At 38.4% G+C, this 12,430-nt stretch overlaps 1 protein-coding gene across 3 annotated transcripts in view; it reads right to left on the bottom strand.

Moving 5' to 3' along the window:
• The window catches only part of FKBP5 (FKBP prolyl isomerase 5), a 129,099-nt gene that overhangs the window by 84,182 nt on the left and 32,487 nt on the right, over positions 1 to 12,430 (bottom strand). For all 3 annotated transcript variants that reach the window (XM_037842905.1, XM_037842903.1, XM_037842904.1), the window contains one exon: positions 6,825 to 6,950. In XM_037842905.1, the coding sequence (XP_037698833.1) occupies positions 6,825 to 6,929 (105 nt within the window). In that variant the 5' untranslated portion in view covers positions 6,930 to 6,950. The remainder of the gene's footprint in view (positions 1 to 6,824; positions 6,951 to 12,430) is intronic.

The following is a 12,430-nucleotide window of genomic DNA, read 5'->3' as shown; positions in this document are numbered from 1 at the left end:
ATTCAATCTGTAAAAAAAAGATCAGTACTACTGTTCAGTTTTATACTGAATAACTTCTTGTTTTCTAGTAAAGGAAATGCCAAAAAAAAAAAAAAAAAAAGCTACAAGCTGAAAAATATTTAGTTATCATAAAATCCAGTATATTTATTTTGTTCTTGGCAAAGCAAGCTGCTAATGCAGTCGGTCAGTTCTGGGAAAAGAAAATCAAATCCATGCGTGTAGTGTTGTAATTTATTCATCACTCCTCTATGCCAAATTGATCACTTTTAGTATAACAGAGGATGGTAGCAAACATCCTGGTTAACATCTTTTTGGGGGAAGGTCTGAATTTTGATCTAAATTCTTTTATATAAAGAATTCAGTTATTTGCTCCTAAATTTTCCTTTAAGATGTGTCTCCCCAACCTGTCCCACCCCCCTATTACCACAAAACACTGAGAACTTAGATTCTACAACTTTCTTTGCACAAGAGCCCATTTTTCAAAGGAACAGAATCATTACTGCTTTTCTAGGGCTTAAAAAAAAAAAGTTTCACAAAATTAATCTTGTCACACAATATTCTAAAAGTGGTCATTTTCATGAACTTCATGCAGTATTTGAGAGCCTATGGTCAACTGTCAAGATGACAGGGAGAGAATCTACATTTCTAGGATTATAAAAACAACTAACTGGGCATATGGGGTGAATGGCTGCCAGGAGTCTGGTAGCTACCCACATCAGCAAGTGATATAGTATCACTTCAGGGTTTCCCCAGCAAATGGACTTGTTCCTAAATCTGGAGATGCCTTGAGGATACACTATAGTCTCAATTAATTTAAAAAATGTTAGCTCCAGACTTGGATGGATATTTGTACACCAATGTTCACAGCAGCCTTATTCACAATAGCCCAAAGATGGAAGCATCCCAAAATGCCCATCAGCAGATGAATGGATAAACAAAATTTGGTATATAATGCAACGGAATATTAGCCTTGAGAATGAATGAAGTTTTGATACATGCTACTACATGAATGAACGGTAAAGATGTCATGTTGAGTGAAATAAGTCAGACACAAAGAATGGATCTTATGTGACTCAACTTGTAAGACATAGCTAGAATATGCAAACTTCTAAAGACAGAAAGTAGAGTACAGGGAGGGGAGGATGAAGAGTTAATGCATAATGGGTATAAGGTTTCTTTTTGGAGTGATGGAAGAGTTCTGGTAATGGATAGTGGTGGGGGTAGCACAACACTGTTAATGTGATTAATCCCACTGGGAAACAGCATGCTTGGGAGTGGGTGAGCTGGAAAAGTTTATATTGCATATATATTCCCACAATTAAAAAAAAAAAAAAGAGCTACTAAAGAGACAATGACAATTAAATGCAATTAGTGATCCCGGATGGGGTCTAATAACGGAGGAGAAAAGGCTCAAAAGGACATTGGGACATATGAATTAATTGGAATGTAAACTATAAGCTTTACATCAATGTTAAATTTCTTGAACTCGACAACTGAACTTAAGGAGGTGGTTACTTAAGTGAATAATCTTGTTTTTAGGAAATGTACAAAGAAGTATTACAGCACAATGTATACAACCTACTCCCAAATGATCAGAAAACAGATAGATAAATAGACAGACTGACAGACATGGGTAGGCAAATAGAATGATGTATCAAATGTGGCAAAATGTTAAAACTGGTGGATTCTGGGTATCTGGGGGTGGGGGTGGTATGTTGGAGTTCTCTGTATGGGTTTTGTTTCGGCAAATGTCCTATAAGTTTGAAATTATTTCAAAATAAAAAAGCTTCTTTAAAAAATGAAGCTCCAATTGTATCTTCCTGGGGTAATTTATTGACTTTCAGACCTGTCTTGATCTATTTATAAAAAAAAATCATAGTTAATAAGAGAAATTACTATAGCCATGTTCTGTGTTAACTGCTTTACATAACCCACATAACTCTAGGAGGTAGATGATATTATTATTTCAATTTTACAAATGAGGAAACAATCACAGAGAGGTTAACTGAAGCGCCGAAGGTCATATAGTTAGGAAACTTACTTATTCTTAACCAAAAGCCCCAAGATGAAACCTGAGGCTCTAGATAAATGACAATTATTTGATTTAAAGGGCTTCCTATCTCAAAATGTTTCTTAAAAGCCTAAAAATTCTTGTTATTAGATTTAATCCCTAAAACAACGTAGACTCTGAGGCAATTTGAGAATTGTGTTCTCAATGTGGGCACTCTAAAGGTGAAAGAGAGGGACTCAAATAGCAGGAGGAAGATGCTGGGGACAATTTGCAGGCTTTCTACTGTCTCTAGAAGCATCCTGGAGTTTGGGATGAGTAATTCATATAGCTACAATGTTAAGAAGCTTTCCACAAGATATCCCGATACAAATCTATAGCATGAAGCTTTTATTCTATAGCTGCAAGTCTCCAAAATTTGGCTTGGCATATAGCAAGCTAATAAAAATATATGGGCCAGAGTCAGCAAGATGGCGGCTAGGTGAGACAGAGCAAAAATCACCTCCATGGAAAACACTAGATAAAAAACCAGAAAGTGACCCAGAACACCACTTCCAGAGTAGCACCAGCCGGACAAGGTCTGCTAAAGACACAGGGAACATGCGTTTGGTGAAACCAGGAGTCCGCATTCCGAAACGAGTGAGTGAGTTGGCCGAGTCCCTCGGCCACACTGCAGTGTGGGGAAACGGTGGGTTGGCGTTTTAAAAAAAAAAAAAAGAAGCCCGGAAACAGCTGCAGATAAGACGGGAGTGGTCTGGACTAACACCTCGGTGTTGGGTGGAGGATACCCCTTCCCACACCCACTGCTGACTATCTCAGGTCCAGGGGAGCAAAGGGGAGCCAAAAGGAGAGAGAGAGAGAGAGAAAAAAAAAGCACGACTTGCAGCCATCTCCCCAGCAGGCGGGGCTACTCCTGCCCGAGGCCGAACACACAGCACAGAGCCAAGCCAAGAAACCCAGCCTGACAGGGAGTCTTTCCCGCAGCACTGCTCATATGACACAATATCGGCCGTGGACAGTGGCCTTGAATACACCCACGGCTGATTGTCCCGGAGCTGGGAGGGCGGAGCTGTGCGGAAAGGGGGAAGTTAATGTGTCCCATTCAACCATCTTTGAAGCGGGCTGGGAATGCCCCTACACAGCCCGGTGGCTCAGGGCTTCCCTGGAGGCCGGCGCTCACTTGTGACGTGGCACGGCCCTCCTCCCCTCAGCAGAGGTCCTGGAAAAGCACAGCAGGGAGGGGGAAACTGCTCGGAAATCCCAGGGAACCTACGCCAATACCAAGGGCTTTGGGGTCAGCAGCAGAGGACAGACTTAAATCTCCAGGAACACCTGGGAGGTTTGATTATTAAACCTGCCCTTCCTCCCTAGCCGCTCAGGCACACAACCCTCATTGAGGGCAGACAGCACCGACAACACACCCAAATTAAGTGCACCAACTGGACCCCACAACAATCAGATCCCCACACAACACAAAGTTGGGGAGAACTGACTTGAGGGGAATAAGTGACTCACAGACACCATCTGCTGGTTAGTTAGAGAAAGTGTATGTCACCAAGGTGCAATTCTAACAAATTAAAGATCAAGTAAAGCAAATGCCAAGAGGCTAAAAACAACAGAAAATCTTAAAGCATATGATAAAACCAGATGACATGGAGAACCCGAACCCAAACACTCAAATCAAAAGATCAAAAGACACAGTTCTTGGCCCAATTAATCAAAGAACTACAGACAGGCAATGAGAGCATGGCACGGGATATAAAGGACTTGAAGAAGAGCATGCCACAGAATATAAAAGACATAAAGAAAACCCCAGAAGAGCATGAAGAAGATACTGCAAGAGTAAATAAAAAAAATAGAAGATCTTATGGAAATTAAAGAAACTGTAGGCCAAATTAAAAAGACTCTGGATACTCATAATACAAGATTAGAGGAGGCTGAGCAACAACTCAGCCTCCTCAAGGAGCACAGAACAGAAAATGAAAGAACAAAAGAAAGAATGGGGAAAAAAACTGAAAAAATCGAAATGGATTTCAGGGATCCGATAGATAAAATAAAACGTCCAAATTTAAGACTCATTGGTGTCCCAGAAGGAGAACAGAAGGGTAAAGGTCTAGAAAGAGTATTGAAAGAAATTGTTGGGGAAAACTTCCCATACCTTCTACACAATATAAATACACAAAGCATAAATGCCCAGCAAACTCTAAATAGAATAAATCCAAATAAACCCACTCCGAGACATATTCTGATCAGACTGTCAAATACTGAAGAGAAGGAGCAAGTTCTGAAAGCAGCAAGAGAAAAGCAACTCACCACATACAAAGGAAACAACAGAAGACTAAGCTGTGACTACTCAGCGGCCACCATGGAGGCGAGAAGGCAGTGGCATGACATATTTAAAATTCTGAGAGAGAAAAATTTCCAACCAAGAATACTTTATCCAGCAAAACTCTCCTTCAAATTTGAGGGAGAGCTTAAATTTTTCACAGACAAACAAATGCTAATAAAAGACCTCCCCTACTTCAGATACTAAAAGGACTCTCTAGCTAAGCCAACTTGAAAGGTGAAATCACTGCCCTCCCCCCCTATGTGGGATCAGACACCCAGGGGAGTGAATCTCCCTGGCAACGTGGAATATGACTCCCAGGGAGGAATGTAGACCCGGCATCGTGGGACGGAGAACATCTTCTTGACCAAAAGGGGGATGTGAAAGGAAATGAAATAAGCTTCAGTGGCAGAGAGATTCCAAAAGGAGCCGAGAGGTCACTCTGGTGGGCACTCTTACGCACACTTTAGACAACCCTTTTTAGGTTCCAAAGAATTGGGGTAGCTGATGGTGGATACCTGAAACTATCAAACTACAACCCAGAACCCATGAATCTCGAAGACAGTTGTATAAAAATGTAGCTTATGAGGGGTGACAATGGGATTGGGAAAGCCATAAGGACCACACTCCACTTTGTCTAGTTTATGGATGGATGAGTAGAAAAATAGGGGAAGGAAACAAACAAACAAACAGACAAAGGTACCCAGTGTTCTTTTTTACTTCAATTGCTCTTTTTCACTCTAATTATTATTCTTGTTATTTTTGTGTGTGTGCTAATGAAGGTGTCAGGGATTGATTTAGGTGATGAATGTACAACTATGTAATGGTACTGTGAACAATCGAATGTACGATTTGTTTTGTATGACTGCGTGGTATGTGAATATATCTCAATAAAATGAAGATTTAAAAAAAAAAAAAGATACTAAAGGGAGCCCTACCGACAGAGAAACAAAGAAAGGAGAGAGAGAGAGAGAGAGAGAGAGAGAGAGAGGGAGAGAGAACTTTAAGATATATACAGAACATTACATCCCAAATCACCAGGACACACATTCTTCTCTAGTGATCACAGATCTTTCTCCAGAATAGACCATATGCTGAGACATAAAACAAGCCTCAATAAATTTAAAAAAAAAAGTGAGTTTATTCAATGCACAGTCTCTGAACACAATGGAATACAAATAGAAGTCAATAACCATCAGAGACTTAGAAAATTCACAAACACCTGGAGGCTAGAAATGAGGGGGAGATGAAAACATTCCTGGATAATCAAAAGCTGAAGGACTTCATCACCAGTAGATCAGTCCTATGAGAAATGCTAAAGGGAACTGAGCAGGCTGAAAGGAAGGGACACTAAATAATTGACTGAAACCACATGAAGAAATAAAGATTTCCAGTAAATATCACATGGTAAAAATAAATACCAATACTACTGTATTTTTGATTTGTAACTCCACTATTTACTTCCTACAGGATCTAAAATACATATACTGTAATGATAAATCAGTGGTTTTGGACTCAATGTAAAATATGTAATTTTTGACAAGAACTATATAAAGGTGGGGGAATGGAGGAGTATAGGAACATAGTTTATGTGTCCTATTGAAGTTAAGTTGGTATCAAAGAAAAACAAGATTGGAATAGACTTAAGAGGTTAAATTTAAGCCCCATGGTAAACACAAAGAAAGTATCAGAGAATATGACCATAGAGATGAAAAGTGGAGTATGGGTTACAAGAAGTGGGGGAAGGGGCAATGGGGAGTTAAGAAATGAGTGTAGGGTTTCTGTTTGGGGTGAAAGGAAATTTCTAGTAATGGATGGTGGGAAAGTAATAGCATTACAACATTCTAAATGTGATTAATCCCACTAATGGAATGCTAGGGAGGAGGTGGAATGGGAAGATTTAGGCTGTATATATGTTTCCACAAGTGAAAAAAAAAAGAGTCTAAATAGGTAATGACAGTTAAATGCCAAGGATGATCCTGGATGGGATCTGAGGATGGAGGAGAGGACGCTCAAAGGGACACAATTGGGACATAAGGAAAAAAAAAAAAGGAAATATAGAATGTAGGGTTTGTATCAATGTTAATTTCTTGAACTTCTTAGCTGCGCTTAATGGGAAAGCATAAAAGAATGTTCTTGTTCATGGGAAAGGTATATGTGAATTACATTGTTTGTTCAAGGATGTGTGCAGCCTGCTCTCATACGTTCAGAAGACAGAGCAATAGATGATGGATGATAGATAGAGAGGTAGAGAAAGAAAGAAATGGTGGTGTGACAGGATGGAGGATGTTGTGCAACAGGGAGGCAGATTTTAGCTCCACCTAAGGCAGACTTAAAAAAAAAAAAAAATCAATCAATCAATCAATCAATCAATCTCAGGGTTATAAAGAGGAAATGATAATCTTTTCTCAGTATATGACACTGATATACTCATAAACAATCTCTCCAGTCAGCAATTTTCCCTATATGCCATTCATCCTGTATCCTCACCTTTAATACGCCTCTGTCTTTGTTAGAGGTAATATCCTCTCCCCGTTCAGCAACAGCTGCTGCTGGGCTGTCTCCATTGTTCTTAGCACCTTCGTCAGTAGTCATTGTCTTTTATAGGTAGAAAACCTGTGGAGAAGAAACATTTTAATTAGGAAAAATGTCACTTCTTTATGTACCTTAAATGCTCCCGGGAACTGAGCTTTACCCAACCTAAAATTTACTTTGGGCCAATAAGGTTAGACACTGAAAATGAAAACAAAAACATCTGCTAAGAGAAAGTACTGATGTTATCAGGCATGTAAATAAAACATCATCCAACTCTTCAATATCCCATCCGGCTTTATCCCAAATTAGAGAGCAGCAAAAATCAGGATTGGCAGTGATTATATTCTTGAAGATGATTATACAGTGAGAAGGAGTCCTTCAACACTCTGAAAGTATCCTTTTCCTACAGCCACATTCTTGCCAAAGAATTAAGATTTTACCAGGTGATCTGATAAAAGAAATAATATATAGTGGTGGTAAATATAATAGGTTTTGGAATTGGACAGACTTGAGTCTTAGCTCCAGCTGACCTTTGAAAAGTTAATCTCTCTGAGCCTCAGTTTCTCACCTGTAAAATGGGTATGGACAATGTTCATAGGGTTACCATGAGGCATTAATGAGAGATTAGCACAGAATCATAACTAAAAATGTAAGCATTTATCATCGTTATTACTGGGTCTTCTACAGGGACACATTTTTCATTTCCTGGTCAAAATACCTACCGAATGAGGTATTTCCCTTGCAAGGCATTTAAGACTTCTCACAACCTGACCCTAACCTATCTGAGTTCTAGCTTCCATTACTTTCTTTTACTTTTTTCCATGCAGCTATCTATGCTCTTGCCAAACCAGACCAATTCCTCCCCCTTAGTAAGCCCTGTGCCTTCCTATCTCCATACCTTTGTTCACTCTTTCTTCTTCCCCAACTTTCTTCCCTCTCAGATGCTATTTCCATTGTGATCCCAACCTTGATCCTATATCTGCACGTTGTCTTGCCCTTTTCTGTATTTTTTTTGCACTACTCTCAATCTGCTTTTTACAAAATAGCAGAATAGTAGAAGTAGACACACCTTATATACTATCCCTTGTTAGATTTAAAAGATCTTTGAGAACAAGGGTCATGTTTTGTTCATATTTAGATTCCCTAGAATGCCTCTACTTTTTAAATTGGTAAGAAAAAAAAGAACAAGGAGTTTAGTATTAAAAACTTGGGGATTCTTCCTCTGCTCCTTACAAGCTGTTTGATGTTGGCTACTTTAACAACAACAAAAAAGTCTAAGACTTTTTTCTCTGTGTAATTAGGATAAAAATAAAATAATATCCACATTCACTGGGTGATCTTCTGGATTAAATGGGATAATAATGCATATTTTACAAAAGTACCCTATTCAAATGTTATCTCATTGTTATTGGCAGTGATCCAACTAGGAGGCAAACAAATGTTACCAATAATCTAAACAAAATATACCCCAGCTCTGGCTGCCATACTACTCTCCTAGTTGGACATGTAAAGCCAAGAATTAACCATATCTAAAGCTATTCCACATACCCCCTAAATTCACCTGCTGGGCTCTCTTATCTACATAAACAAAAAGTTATTTTGCATTTGTGAAAATGTCTGATTGACACAACTGATTATTTGACAACTAAAACATATTATTACAGCATTTTAACATGCTTCCAACTGACCTAATTTTACTTGTGTCAATAAAGACACAAAACAAACTTTGCTGCACCCAAAAATCTTCCAAGAGAACACCAAAAACCAGGGGCTAAGCCTCTTCATTTTATTTTCTAGGACAATTTATACAAAGCACAAAAAATCCAAATGCTTGGCTCAGGATAAGCAAAAGGCCGGAACAAATTGTTCTCAAACTAACAACAAAAATTAAGTACCTAGCTGTATGTGGTAGTGGGCTAGATAATCAGGAAAATTATATGAACATGGTTGGTTTCCAGCTTCCAGTAACCCACCGCTTATAAGAGACTACTCTGATGCATAAGGAATGTGTAGAAGGCATTTCAACAACAAAGGGAAAGGATCTTCTATTCTAACTCTTTTAGGGATCATGGCTTGTATTTCTGGGAAAATGTAGCATACACACAAATTTCCAGAGGCTTCACAGATACACCAACATCCATCAATAAACCCTCAGAGAAATCCTAATTTAAAGCATTGAGCAAATTAAAACCACTAGGTGAAAGTTTATCAGGGAACAGGACAGCCACACAGTTTCAAAGCACCACCCCATAGATTACTTTTTGTTAAAGAAGGAAGAAGGACCTTTCCAATAAAGCAACTGACCAATACCACCTTAGCAAGTATTGGGGACTGAATCATCTCACCCACAAAAAGCATGTTTAGGTTCCAAACCCTGGTCCTGTGGGTGTGAACCCATTTGTAAATGGGATCTTTGGAGATGCTGTCAAGATGTGCCCAAAGTAAATGAGAGTGGGCCTTAATCCAGTACAGTTGAAGTCTTTATAAGCAAAAGAAATTGGGACACAGGAAAGAAAGCCACCAGAGGAGTCAAAAGCTGGAAGCCAACAGAACCAGAAAGAGAAAGGAGAAGATGCTGCCATGTGCATTGCCATGTGACAGAAAACCCAGGAACCCAAGGACTGCCAGCAGCCAGCACAGTACATCACAACCTTCAGGAAAAAAGCATCGCCTTGCCGATATCTCGATTTTGGACTTCTCCTAGTCTTAAAACTATGTGTCAAAAAGTTCTTGTTTAAGCCAAACCCATCATATGGCATGTGTTTCAGCAGCTGAGAAACTAAGACAAGTGATCTGCATCAATAACCAAACCCCGCATCACCAATAACGAGACAAACTGATATTATTGTGCCTCCTAAGGTGATGTAATGGGGAATATACATCACCACCCATGTGGTATTTTCCACTTGAAACTAATCAAGAAGAAAAGGCAATCGGAGCATGGAATATTATATAAGACAACTAACTAGCCCAGACTCCCCCAAAATGTCAATGCCATAAAAGAAAAGGAAAAAAAAAAAAAAAGACAGTGCCTGTTCTAGATTAAAAGAGGCAAAAGAGACATGATAATCAAAGGCAATGTATGATTCTTGGCTAGATCCTAAACCAGGGAGACAAAAAGTTATAAAGGACATTTTGGAGAGAATTGGAAATATTTGGAAAAACAGAGTACAACATCACTGTATAATGTAAGCTTTCTGGAGGATGATATGGTACAGTAGTTTTATGTCGCATAATATTCTGGTTCTTAGGAGACCTTAATGAATTTAAGGATGACATGTCATGATGTCGCACTTATTTTCAAAACTTTTCAGAGACAGAGAGAGTAAGTGTGTACCAGAATACACAAATGCTGCAAAAAATTAAAAACAAAGCACTGGGCAAGCATGACCTTGACACATCTGAAGCCAATATCTTTCTCTTGAATGCTCATCATTTGGGGTTCAGCTAATTTTTAAATGAAAACATCGTCAATCAAGAAAACTATTTCTTTTTGGTTCTAACGCTGCTGCTTTGGGGACAATAACTTGCTTAAATTCAAATAAATAGGAAACTTGTACAAGTTGGCTCACTAGCTTTATAGGCCCCATCTGATACAGGAACTTGCTCTTTGTTTTTTGGTTCTGGTACTTTAAGCAATCTTAGTAATCTCAGAGGATGGCTGTCATCAGTAGTATGGAGTCCATATGAAGATGGTAGCATGGGTAATGAAAACACAAAGATCAAAACAACAATAAAACAAATGTTTTTGAGCCTTCAAAACAGTTATGACTGGAAGAACAGAGAAATAAATGTAATTTTCCAAGTATTTCCCCTTAATTCCAGTTATACTATTTGGGGTATAGATTTTTATAAATAAAACAAATAAGTTAAAAAAAAAAACTTTTCCATGATCTAGTGTTACATGAGAAAGGCAATAACAGACAATTCCTAAAAATCTATAAGACACACTGAGAAAGTTCCTCCGTTTTCATGAGAGCCTTTTCTTCTTTGTCCTACCCTAGGTTTATTCTGGATTTAAAATCACTATGTAGCTATGGATATTAATCTACGATAAAACAGACTGTACTAAACTGTCCAAAGGGAACTGCCACCCAGCTCATCAGAGAGGACACACCGTTCCCTCCTGGAACGGACACACCAGATAAGCCTGCACTCTCCAAAGTGCTAGTCAGCACACACCTGAGACATAACAGAAAAATGAGAAAACGCTTACGCTTTCCTCAACAGTGCACTGAAAACTTAAGTTAATGTAATCAAATGGTCAGATGTCCCCAAATGAGAAAGTCAATCTAAAGCTATAGCCACTAATTCCCTATGTATATTCCTCACTGTATTGTTATTATCTGTTATAATATAAATAGCTTTCATCAGATTATCCCACTGTCTAACAGAGTTTTCAGAGAGATGAGAAAAAAAGACTACAGGAACTGGCTACTTTGTTAGAAGCACAGAAAGTTACAGCAGCATTCTTTCTAAGCACCACAGATGTCTGGGCCATACAGGCTTTCAAAAGCCTCCTATAACTAAATCACAAAACAAAGAGAAAACACAAGGAAGGAGGTATATGCTTAAGAGCTCGTAACTGAATGCAATGTAAGTGGAGTTTCATTTTGAAAATATCCATGCAAGGATGGACTGGAAAGCTCTCGCTTACTCTGAATCCCAGTCCCCTCTCAAGCATTCAAGTTCAATACCACAGGAGTGCCAGGAAAAGTTATCTATTTGTAGACAAGACATACATACATAAAAGAAAAATATGTGCATAGAGAAAACAAGATAAAATAAAAATAGACTATACATCTATATAAAATGGCACACTATATTCAAACACCTACTTTCTCCAAGGTAACTTCAATCTTCTACAAAGGAGTGGGAAATGGGGAAATGAAAAAAATACTCCTATACTTATTTTTTCTTCTTTTGAGAGCAGACATTATTAAATGAACAGAATAGTCAGCCAGACTTAGCTTCTCTCTCCTTTCTTTCTCCTTAACCCTTCTATTTTCCCCTTAATTGAGGATGCCTTCCCCATTTCCAGTGCACTCCGAAAATTCTGAGTCAAGCCTCTAGCAGTGACTGAAAATATTTCTTCATAGACCCAAGGCTCATATATGTCTCATCATGAAGACAAGAGAGGAAAGAAAATCCTAAATGGATCCTCTGCTTTTTAGCTACAAATTATTACCTCCTTTAACTGTATCTCTTAGATACACACAATGCTTTTCTTCTCAGTACATATAATTACTGAAGAAAGCAAAGTTAATAGACCAAATTTACAATGAGCTTTGTCTCTGACAATTTGGGTAAGTTATTATTGTTCCTAAAACTAGGAGGCAAAGGGTTATATGAATATTAAAACAAAAAATAATCTAAAAAAAACTAGCCCTACCCAAATATTAGTAGATAATAAAAAACCTGAATACAGTATTTTCCCTTATGTTTTTACCCCATTTGACCTCAAAAAGGTTGAAAGGCAATACAAGTTATCAACTCTGTCTTCCCACAACGATACTGAAATAACAAAAAAAAAGATTTTTTTTTTTTTAACTTGTAAAGCT

The sequence above is a fragment of the Choloepus didactylus genome, chromosome 7 (assembly GCF_015220235.1).
Source record: "Choloepus didactylus isolate mChoDid1 chromosome 7, mChoDid1.pri, whole genome shotgun sequence".
Lineage (NCBI taxonomy): Eukaryota > Metazoa > Chordata > Mammalia > Pilosa > Megalonychidae > Choloepus > Choloepus didactylus.
Note: the sequence above shows the minus strand (reverse complement) of the source record. Positions and strands in the feature narration are given on the sequence as shown.